This window comes from Colossoma macropomum, unplaced genomic scaffold, assembly GCF_904425465.1.
Source record: "Colossoma macropomum unplaced genomic scaffold, Colossoma_macropomum, whole genome shotgun sequence".
Classification (NCBI taxonomy): domain Eukaryota; kingdom Metazoa; phylum Chordata; class Actinopteri; order Characiformes; family Serrasalmidae; genus Colossoma; species Colossoma macropomum.
In genome coordinates this window covers 18,380,433-18,397,301 of record NW_023494790.1, presented here as the reverse complement: position 1 = coordinate 18,397,301, position 16,869 = coordinate 18,380,433, and the positions used below count along the sequence as shown (strand labels likewise).

At 38.8% G+C, this 16,869-nt stretch overlaps 1 protein-coding gene across 1 annotated transcript; it reads right to left on the bottom strand.

Annotated features, from left to right (window-relative positions):
* Window positions 1-323: 323 nt before the first annotated feature.
* Window positions 324-5,539, bottom strand: LOC118808831 (tumor-associated calcium signal transducer 2-like). Its single transcript, XM_036571706.1, has 8 exons — window positions 5,413-5,539; window positions 5,053-5,160; window positions 4,667-4,913; window positions 4,344-4,413; window positions 3,565-3,663; window positions 2,550-2,747; window positions 627-671; window positions 324-401 (listed from the first exon to the last, which is right to left on the bottom strand). Exons 1-8 carry the CDS (start codon window positions 5,471-5,473, stop codon window positions 378-380), a joined length of 852 nt encoding a protein of 283 aa, XP_036427599.1. The 5' UTR covers window positions 5,474-5,539; the 3' UTR covers window positions 324-377.
* Window positions 5,540-16,869: the final 11,330 nt, after the last annotated feature.

The window sequence follows — 16,869 nt, the reverse complement described above, 5'->3', positions numbered from 1 at the left end:
AGGGTTCTTTAGTAAAGAAAATGGTTCTGTACAGAAGCATCAACACTCAAAGAACCCTTTGCATGATTAAAGTCATGAAAGCCTTCTTCAGATTATTGGAGAATGTGCTTTAGAGGGTTCTATATTGCACCCTTTTGAAAAGGGTTCTATATAGCACCAAAAAGGGTTCTTCTATTGTTACAAGCTTGACATCATAACAATAGAGGAATACTTTTTGGTGCTATATAGCACCCTGTTCCTTTCTGAAGAACTCTTTCATGATGCAAAGTAGTGTAAATATAAACACACAGACAGTTTAAATGCGTTGTCAGATGTTTTTTCTCCATATTCCATCCAGCTTTCTCCATATTTCACAGAGCTGAAGTTCAACTAAAAGTCTAAATTTCCTCTATTTCACTTGTCTGGAAAAAAAAAATGAAAAGTTAAAGACATGCTTATCTTGAACTTGATATGTCAACCTGACTCTTATTCAGTGACACAAACACTGAGTTTTGAACATTTTATCAATCGGCTCTGACAACTTGGAACAAATTCAGTAAAATTCCAGTTTAGTTTTGTCAGATCTGATGAATTTGAAATCACTAGAGAGACAGTGCATCTAAAAATAGTGTCATCAGTAAACCCACCTGAGCCTTTTCATATTTGCCTTGCTTCTGTCTTCTGATCAGGAACTGAAGGAGGAGAGAATTCCATACACAATTTACATCTCTGTAACTAAGTTAGCATCACTGAAAAAGTGATGCGCTGAATGCACCTGATTCAAATGTGAGCATCATTTCCATATGAATGAAATACATTACATCAAAACAGTTTTGTCTTTCAGTTTACTTACATTTGGCAATAATTGTGGTGATATTTTATTTGTGTGAAACTGATCACATACACTGATCAGACATAACATTATGACCACCTCCTTGTTTCTACGCTCATTGTCCATTTTATCAGCTCCACTTACTATATAGTAGCACCTTGTAGTTCTACAGTTACAGACTGTAGTCCATCTGTTTCTCTGCATACTTTGTTAGCCCCCTTTTACCCTGTTCTTTAGTGGTCAGGACCCCCCATGGACCCTCACAGAGCAGGTACTATTTGGGTGGTGGATCATTCTCAGCACTGCAGTAACACTGATGTGGTGGTGGTGTGTTAGTGTGTTGTGCTGGTATGAGTGGATCAGACACAGCAGTGCTGCTGGAGTTTTTAAACACCTCACTGTCACTGCTGGACTGAGAATAGTTCACCAACCAAAAATATCCAGCCAACAGTGTCCTGTGGGCAGCGTCCTGTGACCACTGATGAAGGACTAGAGGATGACCAACACAAACTGTGCAGCAGCAGATGAGCTACTGTCTCTGACTTGTACAAGGTGGACTGACAAAGTAGAAATGTCTAATAGAGTGGTTAAGAAGTGGACATAGTGTTTAAAAACTCCAGCAGCACTGCTGTGTCTGATCCACTCGTACCAGCACAACACACACTAACACACCACCACCATGTCAGTGTTACTGCAGTGCTGAAAACGATCCATCACCCAAATAGTCCCTGCTCTGTGAGGGTCCATGGGGTCCTGACCACTAAAGAACAGGGTAAAAGGGGGCAAACAAAGTATGCAGAGAAACAGACAGACTACAGTCTGTAACTGTAGAACTACAAAGTGCACCTATATGGTAAGTGGAGCTGATAAAATGGACAACTGAATTTGTTCAAATCGATGTCCCACAGTACTACGTATTTAGACCTTAGATATTTATATTTATAAGAATTATCTTATGATCTATTTAAGCCCAATGCATTAACTGAGATAGTAATAAACTAAATATATACAAAACTCATCATTTATAGGGTACTTTTGATTGGGAAGTGGCTGTCCCAAACCCTAACCCCTACATCATGTAAAAATAATACCTAATAAACTTAATCATTTCTTTTAAAGTGAAGTTGAAAGAGATTATATTTATCACAATTTAAATTTTTAAATAAAAAATTATTTAAAAAAATGCTGTCCCACGTTTTCATTTCGGTGTATATCCATAAGAATTGTCATTACCAAAACACATATTTTCTGTAAACTATTTTGTTGTGTTTCAATGAAAAAGCTGTGTGTGAATGTTCAAGGCAGTGTTTGCTAGTCATGTACCAGCATTTTGAATTATGCTCAAAATTAGCCAAAATTTTCATGACTGAAACAGTCACTACAGAAACATTTGGTATGTTTTAGTAGTGTTTTGATTGTTTTGTTACTGACAAAGTGAAATGCTCATTAATGTAATAAAATACACATAAGTAAAGTATAGGGTCACTCAAAGCAAAAGGATTTTAGTCTAAAGTTCAAGTCAGTTAAACGTCTGAAATGTGTTTTTAACTCTGACTTTAAACCAGTTCGGTAGAATGATCCTTATAGTGTTTTTACAAGCAGAAGCACGCATACTGCTGAGATAACTGGTTTTAAATAATTAGGTGCCTAAGACTTTTGCACATTGTCAGCACAGAATAATACGGTACACTGCAGAAAAATAGATTTCAATAGAAATCTGTCTTACAAGGTGACTGACCAGAATGAGAAGCCCAACAAGAATTGTCAGGATGATCACAACAGTGACAGTGAGAATGCCAACAGTGAGCCTCCGCATGTCACCGGTGGGTGCCTTCTCTCCCTTATAGTACACCAGAACATTCTCCATCTCCATCTGTTGGTCTACGACTGTTGGTTCCAACTTCATTTGGTCATCAAGGAGTGGCTGAACCTTAACCTTAGGATAAAATAATGAAAGCAGTTATCGGTGGCTAAATAACAATAAACTACAAATTAATATATCGGTGCCAGAGGTGGGTAGTATTATGCTATTTTGTTCATAACAGGATGCAGAATGGTGGTGACAGAAATTAGATGACTGAGGCACTTAATGCCTCTAAAAGCTCCCTCAGTGAAAATGATTACATGTAATTATGCAGCCTGATACCTGGGACATTATTTTATTATAGTTTTAAGATAAGCTGTTTGGCTTTAAATGCATTTTTTAAAATTCATTCATGGCAGAGTGGTACATATAGGGCACTGTTAGGTAAAATAGATGCCAAAGAAAATTTATTTTTGTTGTCAGATTTACTGCTATTTCACTACTATCAACATTACATATAAACACTCAGAAAACACATGGCTATATTTGCATTGTACACACTGTGACCCCTGAGACCAATCACCACCAAATATTGATATTGACAAATCAGTGGAATTCCCCTCTTGAGTAGTTTTTAAACCTGCTCATTTTTCTGCTCAAGCTGTAATATGGATAGATTTTAACCACTTAAATGGCTCACGACAGGCCCAAAGTTTTCTTACACACCTCTGTTACCAAACAATAGCTCGACCAGTTTGCACTGAAGTCCCAGTAGTTACTGAATAATAAGCCTTAGTTTGTAATTTAAACAATGCCTGCAATTTTAAGGGTCTAATTTTTATGTAAGTCATTATTTTACAGAAGGAACAATACTTTTACTTGAGCAAGGGTTTATGTTACACTGCCCACCTCTGATTACACTCAAATGTCTAAAAGAATGTGCTCTCACGTCTTCCTCCATGTAGTAGGCCAATTCAGACAGATCCTGATCCCAATCACCAGCGTCATCTTTCACATCCAGAATGATGAGGCGGGCATCAACATTATACTACAGGAAAACAACGTGAGTTATGTGTATGTGTAATAATGTAAAGGGCTACCAGGAGAAAAGCTCTACACTATTTTTGTATTCTTTTTGTATCTGTACTCACTGCATTTACTGCACTACCATTCAAATGTTTGGAATCACTTTTCAGTAGTTCAATAGTTCAATGTTTTATGTTCAATAGTTTAATGCAGAAATAAGTGTATGATCATAGTAAATGATTATATTATGTTACTACTGGGCACACAGGTTTAAATAATTAGAAAATCTGTAAATAAAAAAGAAAATTTTAGATGTGTCCAGAATGTTGACTGCTGTAGATGACTCTAAAATGAGAATTAAGTTATAACTAAATTAATATCCAAAGTTTTTACTTGACAAGACAGATTCTTAATTGACAATATAGTTTGTAATAGTTAAGAATAGTTTGTAATATTTAAATCCACATTGTACAAATTATTACTGTGTATAAATCAATAGAAAACTTAATGTGGAAAGTGATTTCAAACTTTTGAATGGTAATGTATATAATATATCTTGACTAGCTGTATGTTAACTGGATTAAAAGCACTATACCATCATTTTAAATGCATTTTTTGATATTGTAACTATTTGAATTGATAATTGACTTATAATATTAATATTAATATGACTAATAATATTTTTCAAAAATCAGTCTTTACCTTGACCTTAATTTTGCTATCCAGTTGTTGGTCTGTTTTGTACTGTTCCTGAATGACACTGGCAATAGCACTGTAAATAAGTAACCATGTTCCAATTACTAGAACGTCTTGGTATTTGTTCATTATTAACAGTACATGAGAAAAAGCCACAGTACATTAAAACTTTTACAAAGTCACAAGAGACCTTCACCTTTGTAGGCCCTGCTGATGTTTTTGTGTTTCAACTGGACAGGCACCCAGTTGAGAAAAAGCACACATTTAAATATGTTGAGCATTTCAGTTAAATAATTTTATGCTATTATTTTGGACGTTATCAAACCTACTTTGTCTCCACCAGCTCCTCACACTTCAGGTTTCTGTCGCCCTTGTCAGAGCGGCGCACTCCAGCACTGTCAACACACCAGCAGACATCTGTGTTATTGCACTGCTTAGCCTTGAAAAGCCCACTGGGCTCACACTCCGGATCATAAAGCTCATCGGCCAGCGCTGTTTCTGTGGGCTTATTCTGTGAGGATGAAGGATGTTTAAGGCGGTACATCGCTGCCTTCATCAGAAAGCATTTTGGAATCACTGACAAAGAGGAGAAAAAGAGTTGAAAAGGTCAGCCAAAGTTAGAGAAGTTCAAAAATATACAAGCCTCTGTTATATGTTATAAATTGAGCAGTGTAAATATTTCCATAGACAAATCCTACTTCCAATAAACATTTACATGTACTCGTAGAGCAATTCAGAATTTGTCTTTGCCGTTCACCAACGTTGATATAACATTCACATGAAGATTCGTCACAAGTGGCCCAGTTTAGAGATGCACATGAGCCTAAAGCATTAAATGACACAAATTAGAGGCATGTAAATATATGACAGAACCTCTTAACCAAGTCTTTTCACTAACAAAACCACTACATTCTATATTCTCTACTAGAATTAATGCTTTATAAACAAATAGAACTGATCCAAGGTGCAGCTACTAAAAATCACTGACCTTTAGCAGTCACATAGGGCATAGACTACTATAAATGTTAACCATTTTATTACATATAATGCAAATTAATTTTAACAGGCTACTCACAAGCATGAAGTGATCGAACAAAGGAGAGCAAAAAAAGCAGCAGGACTCCAAGTGAAGTCATGTCAGTGAGGTGAGGGCAGCTTTCTGGTCATCGCAGTAAAAGGCTCCAGGTATTTCAAAGTGAAAAAACTCTATTCAACAGGGGCGGTGACCTTCTGGACAGAATGTTCTGTCTAACAAGCTGAACAGACCTGTTTCAGCCATTCAGAAAGTGTGTTTTCAGAGAAATAAAGCAGTTTTAAAAAATAAAATTGTTTTTTAATAAAGGGTTTTTACTGTGGGACAACAGATTAAACTAGTTTGGTAAAATAGTCCATATATAAATCTGTGATAGTGATTGATGCATATCTAGAACTCTAGAACTCTTGTAGCAGGCTGGATGTCTTTCATTGCATTTTATTCATCTTGTTCAGGCCTTACATCCAGATTTAGCTGACTTTCTCAAATGACTGATATCCTGACTCATACTTGCACTTAGACAATGCACTATGTAGTTACAGTAGTGTCTTTTCAGTAGCTTGCAGGACGAGCTTTACTTCATTTATATAAGAAATGTTTTACTGAGGAATCAGGCCCTACCTGTAAGACACATTGTTGTGCACGAGCGTTTTGACTGCACACTAATGACATTGCTGTACATCCAACTGGTGTGTTGTTTAACTGGTTTGCACCATATCACTGGACTGGTGTTTCTCTTTATGACCAGCAGGTGCCAGTGCAGCCTAACAAGACAGTCAAGACACAACTCATTGCTCAATCTTTTGACTGCAGATAGTGTTGGATAGCTTTGCTGATGGGAGCTTCAGGATGTTTGCTTTGATGCCAAGGGTGGGTGTCATTTTGCCAAGTTGGGTATAAGCATTATAAAACATGAATTTTATAACTGCAACGTACCCTCAGAACAGTTTGGCCTACAGTTTGCAGATTTCCTGCAGCCCCTGAAACAGCCTCGCCTCGCTCTCTCCCATCTTCTGCACTTCTCCACCCACGTGACTTCTTCAAACAAGGAGTGAGTCAGCATATCACAATCTAGACAGCCTGGTGCATCAGATGTAGACTGTGTGTATGTGTTTGTATGTGTGTGATTGTGTTTATCTCATGCAGGTTTGCTCACCGTCAAAACCTTTTGGAATCTGAGATCATAGAGACGATTTAAAGGTGACCTAGCTATCAGTTCAGCTTTGTTCAGTGCAGAGACGCACCTTTCTAATTAAATGTCACGAGGGGTTAGTGGGTGGGGAAACGGTCAACTTCAGACAGAATATTCCCAACTCTATGTCGCAATGCAGCTGCTGCATGGATGCGGTTGCTTAGCAACCTCAGCCTCAGCTTCACTGAGCGCTGCTCATGGTTATGCAAGTCAACATGTTGGCAAAGGTCTCTCTCTCTCTCTCTCTCTATTACTCTCTCTCTCTTTCTTTCTCTCATTCTCTCATTCTATCTGTGTTCCTCTATCTTTTTCCTTCATCTTTAATCTTTACTCAGTGACTATTACATTTCACTTTCTTAAATGTAACATTTCTTTTATAAAATAATTCTGTTTTTCTGTGCAAATGTAATATGTAGAGAGGAGATGAAATTGCTGTAATGTGTGTGTGTTAATGCAGGAAGAAGCTACCGGCAGCCTGTCTGAATAAGGCCTGGATTCTCAGAAACATTCTAGCCCAAAGACAAACTGTAAGATGGTAATTAGAAGATGACTTTGGAAGCTCTTTGTATCAGATAAGTCTGATATGATGATCTTTTGGGAAACTGGGCCCTTATGATTGGGTTGCTGAGCAACCACTCAAGATGGAATTAGATTTGTGGCTTTGTAACAAGCAAGTGAATATGTGTGTATAAGAGAGAGACAGAGAGAGAGAGAGAGAGAGAGAGAGAGAGAGAGAGAGAGAGAAAATAAGCAGTCAACCCTACCAGACAAATACTTTCACTTGCTACTGTACCTACTCCTGAAACTCATGTTTTGTCTTGTCTACTAACACATGAGATTCAGTAATGTAATTTATAAGAGATCTGACTGGCAGATTTACATGGGATAAATTACAACAGATAGCATGAATTGGAATGTCATAGTGTCAGTGTTATACAACAGGCGCAGTACTCAATAACAATAACAACACGGAGCAAGGCTGTGTCTATTAACAGTGATTTTTTTTTTTATTATTTCTGTGAAGTTTGAGCAGGGTTAATATTATTGAAGAAGCTCCATGTTTGGGCAGTTACATAAGGTCATTCACTCTGGACGCCTTACTGTCAGACATATGAAAACTACAGACATAGCAGATTCATACCAGGGATGGAATTGTACTTTGTTCCTCCATTTAAGTATTACTTAAAATTAAACACCCTACAAAATTCAATTAGTATACAATGCGCTACTACTATACTAAGTCATCTTTGCATAAGGACCAGTACTGTCAAATAATTGTCACATCACTCATCACCACGTCACACTCAAAATATCCAGCCTCTTTATTTTACCTGTTAAAACATTTTGTTTTTACATTTATACACTTGTCTATGTTTCAGTGTATATCTAAAGTATATTTTGGCTTCATTCTTCCACTTTTAATAGAGTAAGATTTTTACACAGTACCAATAATTTCACTTCAGTATAATTTATAACTTGCATACTTGATTAAAATCCTAGATCTTATTAGTAATCACTTTATTATAGTACCTCCACAGAGATTTCAGTGTCTAAACTCCTCATCTCCACCATGTTCATGTCAGAGTCTCTTCTAAAGCAGCAGCACACATTGTGTCTTGTCATGTGTATACATGTATACGCACATGTGAGCATGTATGTATAAATATATGCACGTCCTGCCTCTGTCCTGCCTCTGTCCTTCCATTGATGGTGAATCAGGCCACCCACTTGGGTGCACTGAACTAGAACGGCAGCCTACTTCTCAGTATAATTAGAGCTAAAGCCAGAGAGAGAGAGAGAGAAAGAGAGAGAGAGAGAGAGAGAGAGAGAGAGAGAGAGAGAGAGAGAACAGAACAGAACATAGAATGGCCTTGGATGCTTTTTGCCTTTGAGTGTTGAAGGGTGGGAGGACTGTAAGTTAACACTGTTCATACAGGGCTGTGCAGTAGCATGAGAGCACCATACATACTGTACATTCTACTGTCCAGCTCCTCCCATTTATCTCTCTCTACTTCCATCTTTCTTTCTAGGACTGAACAGTACAAAGGAGTGATGAAGATAACAGGACCCCATTGGTGTGTATATACAGCTGAAAGAAGGGGGAGAGAGAGAGAGACACAGAGAGAGAGAGAGAGAGAGATAGAGAGAGAGAGAGAGAGAGAGAGAGAGAGAGAGAGAGAGAGAGAGAGAGAGAGAGAGAGAAGAATAAAGCTTCAGTGGATGCAGAAGAAGTTCGGAGATGAGATGTAGAGGATTGACCTCCTTGGAGAGCAGAACTTCTCTTTCTCCAGTTCTGGGTGTGGTAATGAGGGCCAGGGGCTGCAGAGAAGCAAGCTGGATAAAGGCATAATCCATTAATGCAGTATTACAGGCAAGGGCCATCCTGAACACACAGGAACCAAATGAAAATTACATGAAGTGCAAATTGCTTTCATATAATAAAGGGGTCAAGCTCACGATTATGAGGTCAGAGGGAAAGTGAACATTTGGGCGTGCGGCTTTTCCCGCTAAGTGTTGCTGTGTGTACAATATAATGTGAGATAATAGGAGACTTGCTAGAATGTGCTGTGTATGACATCACAATGCCTTATACCTTTGTTGCTTGTAATAAAGATAACGTGTATGACATCACAGTGCTCTATGGAATTCACTACTTGCAAAATTCTAAGAAAATTCCGCCTCCTTTATTTATTGTTGCTACATCTGTCAAACTTTCAATTTGGGCTACATGGTAGCATCCGTAGCACTTGTACTAACAGACTAAACAGCTCAGTAGTACAAAGTAAAATTAAGAATCACACAGAGGAGTAGGCCTACATTTAGCTATGTAAAGAAAGGCTACATGTGTTTGAGTACATTAACATTCATCTTTACACGCGATGTTGTAGTCACAAATGTTAGCGCTGTGCAGTCCTGTTCAATCTGACTGATTAATCAAGCTAAGTTCAGAAACACTAACCAGTTGGCTAACTGATCTTAAGATTGATCTGTAACAATAAATATCAAGCCTGCTTGATCTGACAGTGGCCTGTTTTAAATTCCTGCACTAGGGCCTTATACACTTGCTGTTTGGCTCAAAGATATCACTCCTGTACACACCAGATCAAAATCTTCAACATTTGTACATTTGTGATAGTAGTATGACGGAGCAGGTGCTGATTTTAATCGCAGACATTAGGGGTCCCTGCTGAACTCTGACTAAAGAAAGGAAAACAAGAAATGTTAAAGGAGAAAAGGTTTGCACATGTATGCTGGTTCCTCAGCTGGAAATGTATTTTTGTTCCTGCAGTAACCTCTCTCTCTCTCTCTCTCTCTCTCTTTCTCTCTCTCTCTCTCTCTCTCTCTCTTCTATATTTTGCTGTCTCTTTCTCTCTCTCCTCTGTTTCACTCTCCTTTTCTCTCGCTCTTCTGTCTCTCGCTTCTTGATTGCTGTCTCTCTATTTCTCTCTCCTTTTCTCTTGCTCTTCTGTCTCTCGCTTCTTGATTGCTCTCTCTCTATTTCTCTTCTGTATCTCTCTCTCACATACTTCTTTTTTCCTCATGCTTTTCCTCTTTCTCTTCTCTCTCTGGTTTCGCTCTTCTCTCTCTCTCTCTCTGTTTTTTTCCTTGTGCTTTCCCACTGTCTCTTCTCTCTCTCTCTCTGGTTTTGCTCTCTTTCTCTCTTATCTCTCTTTTCCTCATGCTCTCTCTCTCTTTTGTACTCTTCCTCTCTCTCTGATTGTATAAGACAGTCCTTCGGATGCTGCTGCCCCTGCTTTGCATCCCTTCCCCCCCTGCAGCTCCCATCTGAGCTTCAGCATCAGCGAGAGAATGAGAGAGAGCGAGAGAGAGAGAGACTGCAGAAAGAAAAACTGTTCCTTTTAGTGGCCTGAACTGTACTGATGTATGCAGTTGACCTACACTGTATGAAAGCATGCCAGGCCAGCAGTGGGGACCGAGATTCAAACACACAGGAGCGAGTACACACACCGTAATCGCTTACATTCATTCTGTTGTAGGTGATCTATGTTCAGCCTCCATGCAGTAATGAGCCTCAAAGTACCATTAGTGTCTGAAAATGCTCTCTCTCTCTCTCTCTCTCTCTCTCTCTCTCTCTCTCTCTCTCGCTCTCTCTCTCTCTCTTACTTTCTCTCTTGCGTTAAATCACAGAGCGAGCTGTTCTTCACTCCCTCTTTTCTTTCTTTTCTTTTCTTTTCCCTCTGACCTATTTTTGATCCTCGGTTCTGTCTTGTGCTCCCTGTCATATTAACATTTCACCAAGCAAGACAAGAGGGGGCAAAGGGGAGTGGAAAAGCTGATGAAATGACAGTCCTCTACACCCTCCTACTCTTCTGCTTTTGACTCTCTTTCTCTGCTCCCCATCACTGCTTTCCCACTGTTTCTCCTCCTTTCTCTCTTTTTTCCTGTCCTTTCTCTGTCTCTCCTCTCCATTCTAGTTCTCACCCCCCTGACTGACATCTCCTCTGTACTCGTTGGTCTCCTGGCCTCTGTGTGCTGCAGTCAGCCAGCAGTTCTCATAAAACATGTAAGGGCCTTTTTCATTTTCAATTCATTTATTGGTGCCATCATTAACATTTTAACAAGAGCGAGTGCTTTCCTTTGTGTGAAAGGGATGTTGCGTTAAACATGGATGAAGAGTGGAACCGAAATGGAGAATAATAATAGCTAATAGAGTACCTGAAAAAACTCCACATTGAGGATAATCAAGCAGCTTTGCCCTTTCTTTTTCTTCTCTGATGTTTTTTGCTCCTTAGGCAGGAAGACTTTAATCAGTTCAAACAGACAGCACAGTGAAACTACCATTTCTGATCTTATCTACATGGACCAGCCGTTGTGGTGCAGCTTTTTGCAACCACTTCTGCATCATGTAGCAGGAAGCTGATTTTGAAATGAGTGTGAAATGAGATTCAGTGCTTTATATTCAGCACATACACGCAAATACACAACAGTACGTGCTGTGATCTTCAGGACAGGGGGAATACCCCCTTTAAAGGTGACGCAACTGCAGAAAAACAAGCTCAGGACAGGCAAGCTCTTTTACGCTTTAGTGTACATGCATGAGTGGCTCACACACACACACATACAGAGCAGCTGTTCCGTCAAGGGAAAGAAATTGCATTTCGACCAAAGCCTCGTCTTAGCAAAGCCTTCAGCCACTGCACACTGAGGCTGAAGGCACTGGAAGAGAGTGTGACCTCATAGTTGCCACGGTGATGGGGATTCCTACCACATGGTAGGCTTTGATTGGTTCAGAGATTGAGAAGAGTCTCTAATTGGGTCAACAAGCAGAATATTTGAAATGAGAACAATTGTGTGTGTGCGTGTGTTTGTGTGTGTGTGTGTGTGTGTGTGTGTGTGTGTGTGTGTGTGTGTGTGCATGTGTGTGCTGGTTTTTTGAACATTTTTGAGAAAAATAAATAAAATGATCTTGTTTATGTAAAATGGGTGAAGGTGTTTGTTTTTGGGCTTTGTAAAGTCACCTTCATAAAAGCTACATACTCATGTCTTTTATAATAATGTAGTTTTCAATAAAATACATGACATTTATATAGTGCTTTTCTAAGTACCAAAGACACTTACAGATTACAATTTGAGATATATCATATATATAATATACATATGTATAATATCATATTATATATATATATATATATATATATATATATTGTCATATATAATATGATATTACAGTGTGACATCACAGTTTTTTTCAAAAACATATTGTTTCACTCTTGCTAAATAAATGAATAAATATTTTGCATAAACAATTAATTACATCCCAATAACCAAATCATGCAAATTTGACTATGACGTGGGTAGCTATGTGATTTCTGGTTAATGCATGCATGTGTCCAGTACAGCTGTCCACTCACTAACACGTTCACTATTGAGTTCTTGTTCAGTTCAATCACTCCTCAAAAGAACTCAATAACACTGAGATTAATAACTGGCTTTTCATTGTGATTTATCAGTCCACTCCGGCTTTAGCAAGAACCTCAAGGTTTGCAAAGAAGTTGTTTGTTGAGTTCCTCTTTAGAGTCTTAACAAGCCTGTTTGCCATTAGCAGACAACTAAAAAAAAATGTTCAAAACAAGCACTGATCCTGTTTTTTTAAAGGTGGTATTTTTTCAGTTAGGTGGGCGTGTACTTAAAAGTATCGCTATAAAAATGTGTCTGTATCCTGAATACTACATTTACAAAATGCAATACAGATTCTTGATTTCTGGATTCTGAATCTGTACGCTTGTGTTCCGTTACATCCCAAACCTGATATTATACTTCAGATGAAATCTGTGTTACATATTCATCAGGCTTGCAAGTGAGCGCCTACTTACACATGACTGGACACTACGATGATGATAGTGCCTTGTCCTGTAGGTGGGTGCTAACACAGTGTAGGATGCACATAGGACTACTGTGAGACTCAGCAGAGTAAAAACAAGTGAGAATTCCACAAGCAGCTCTAATGAGTACAAAGATATCAACAAATTTCTCATCAGTATTCCATCAGAGTGCCACCGAATAGCACACGCTGGTCCTGTTCATGCTAGTGGTAACAGAAGATCTGCTTAAGATCTGATTAATGGGGTAAAGCTGTGAGAGCTGGTTGGGGATGAGGATGAAGTATAAATAGGAGTGACAGAATGTGCGATTGGGGGAGTGTGTGCAATATGAATAAGCTCATATCACACTGAGGATATGTGACTCATCCACAGATATGGCTAACTATGTAGCCCTGGCAAGCACTGTGTACAGCATACTTACATAATCCATAACTTGATGCTAAGAGAGGAGATAGTGGGGGAAATTCTTGATATAGGCATGCATCATTATTCTTGCTGCATGAGCAGTGCTTTGTAGATGTAAGTGTTAAAGACACAGTTTTGCACTGACATTGTCAGTGCCATACAAAAAATATACATATGTATATTTTGGATTTGAGAAAATATATGCACATGTATTTTTCTTCTATATTAGATGTGGAATTTCAGTGCTAAGACATCACATGAGAGTTCATTTGCAAAAACAGATATTTCCATATTAATGAATTTTCATAAATTATGTTTTTTAATCCAGGTAATATCAATTAAACTGCTACTGGGTTGTTTTGATGGTGTAAATATAACTTTACAAAATACAGGTAACTTACAAAATTATTGAAATTACAGTTTTTTTTACTTAAATTTTGTTTTTGGCAAAAGCAGATAAATTCAGAGTTAAATGAAATAATTTTAATAGATACAGGTTTCTTTTAAGTGCAATATTTGACATTCTTTACATAAAACAAGTAGGTGAAGTGTTAAAAAGTACAACAAAAACAGGCCATTAATGGGAAAAAATAAACATCTATAACATCATATTTGAATCTCAAATGGCTCACTGCTCCCTATATAGTGCACTATGTGAGTTATGAAATGTAGACTTACACAAATATTGCACTTTCTGTCCAGTATGAATTGTGGCTGAATACAGAGTGATTCTTTATTAGACACAATATGCTCTGTTCAGATACAGTATTCATTATTTTAAGATCTACATTGTACGCTTTGTAGGGAGAAGGGGGCCACCTGAGATTCTGACTAAAACAGTTCATGGCAGTGTTGAATCACTTGACCCGAATACTACACGCTGATTGGCTGAATGGATTTGTCGGGTTCTGCTCAAGTTTAAGGGCTACGCCATTGCATACATTGACATATATTGTGCATAGATTTTGGACAGTAGGAAATATATGTACATATATTGTTTTTCCAAATTAATTTCAACACAAGACATCACATATTGCACTTATGTTCTGGATATGAGAAAATATTTGTGCATATATTTTTTGTCTCTATGAGATATTTGGAATTTCAATGCTAAGAGATTATATATATTGCCATATATTGTTCATATATTTTGCACATGAGGAAATACGGTTACATACATTTCCTTTGGCGGGTTGGTATAGTGAATGACTGCACATTTGTCATCAGTCCTTCCTTCACATCATGTGTCTATTACCCAGCCTCACTTTTGAAATCTGATGGCTCCGCTCTTTATCTTCATAAAAAGAGAGATTTAGAGGGAGATGTGTTGGCAGGAATGAATGCATAAATTTGTGGGATTAATGCTATAGAGCTGACAGTAGTCTGCACCATGGGGCCAACATTTGCAAAAATAAATAATTGCTGTAAATCGTCCTAGGGAAATGTGTACTTTGTCATGTTTCTAATGCGCTCGAATTTGTAAGCATGTATGCATCTTCCCAAAGGTACGTGAACAACGCTTACAGATTCATTAATGTGCCTTGTTGCTGTTGGATCTTAATGTATGCGGTCTGCTGGGATGTTGTTTTAGAACACAGGAGGGGCTTATGCTGAAACTTGCACTGATGAGCAAACGTCAAAGGAATGAAAGGAGGTGGTTGCTGTTCACTTAGTCTGGGTGTTTGTGGTCTATACCTGAGAAAACCTCACTGGCATAATGAACTCTACCCCCAGCAAAAATTATTAGGAAGTCTCTTGGGGCTCTGCTCAGAATTGTGTTCTCTGTAGAGAATGTCTTATTTTCACAGATACAATAAACAAAACATCTGATTTGACTAGTGTTGCATAGGGTTGCATACAAATATATACTAAGCTTTCTGCCATGTAATTGAATGATAGCATGGTAACATTCATTGTTGTAATTTGTTTAGAATGTTTAGAATGTACTCACTCTGAAGGACTAAAAATCATGCGTTTCATTGTATTCAGTGTACTGGATGAGTGAAGAGAGAGAGGAACTGTATATTATACATATGGATCTCTCTCTGACGGGTGAGGATGTATGGAGAGAATACATGGCCACGTTGCTGACACTGGACTATTCCTGATTACTGGGTCAATGGGCCAGGTGGGGCTCATAAATGTAGAGTGCAGCTGCAGCTGCCCTTGTCCTGTCTGAGGAAGAGATGCTTCTCACTGCCACAGGTTTATTTGCTATTGCTACTCTTGTTGGTCAAGTATTGAGGTCTTTAATGCTGCACAGTGTCTGTCAGCTATCTTAGGACTGGTTAGAACTACAAGATTCTGTACATATAGTCAATACCTCTCGGCCCATGAGACTGGACGAGGTGCTGAGAGGCCGTGGGAAAGAGAGGTCAATGCTTGACCACAGTTCTCTGGGATCACACTCTGCTCTCTCACCAACAGAGCTCCCACATGACCCACTGGCTCCTGAGTTCCATTGTTGAAATGCCAACAGTGGACAAGTTGTATGAGGGCTGTACTCAGCCCTGCTCTCTCACTGCAGGAAAAGGATGTAAACGTGGAAGATGTTAGTCTTAACATCAAAGAAGAACATTAAAGACCAAATCCTTCCATTTTAACCCTATTATTAAGGCCCATGATTCAGTTATTAATCCTCAAATGTATTATTAAAACTACAAATTGTTACCTATTTTGAATGTTATACACCGATCAGGCATAACATTATGACCACCTCCTTGTTTCTACGCTCATTGTCCATTTTATCAGCTCCACTTACTATATAGGTGCACTTTGTAGTTCTACAATTACAGACTGTAGTCCATCTGTTTCTCTGCATACTTTGTCAGCCCCCTTTTACCCTGTTCTTCAGTGGTCAGGACCCCCATGGACCCTCACAGAGCAGGTACTAATTGGGTGGTGGATTGTTCTCAGCACTGCAGTAACACTGATGTGGTGGTGGTGTGTTAGAGTGTGCTGTGCTGGTATGAGTGGATCAGACACAGCAGTGCTGCTGGAGTTTTTAAACACCTCAGTGTCACTGCTGGACTGAGAATAGTCCACCAACCAAAAATATCCAGCCAACAGTGTCCTGTGGGCAGCGTCCTGATGAAGGACTAGAGGATGACCAACACAAACTGTGCAGCAGCAGATGAGCTACTGTCTCTGATGTACAAGGTGGACTGACGAGGTAAGAGTGTCTAATAGAGTGGACAGTGAGTGGACATAGTGTTTAAAAACTCCAGCAGCACTGCTGTATCTCATCCACTCGTACCAGCACAACACACACTAACACACCATGACTACGTCAGTGTTACTGAAGTACTGAGAATGATCCCCCACCCAAATAGTACCTGCTCTGTGAGGGTCCATAGGGGTCCTGACCACTGAAAAACAGGGTAAATGGGGGCTAACAAAGTATGCAGAGAAACAGATGGACTACAGTCTGTAACTGTAGAACTACAAAGTGCACCTATATGGTAAGTGGAGCTGATAAAATGGACAATGAGTGTAGTGTTTTATTAATTTCACTCTCTCTCTGATCCCAAGACCTAACTAATATCTGCAATTACCCGT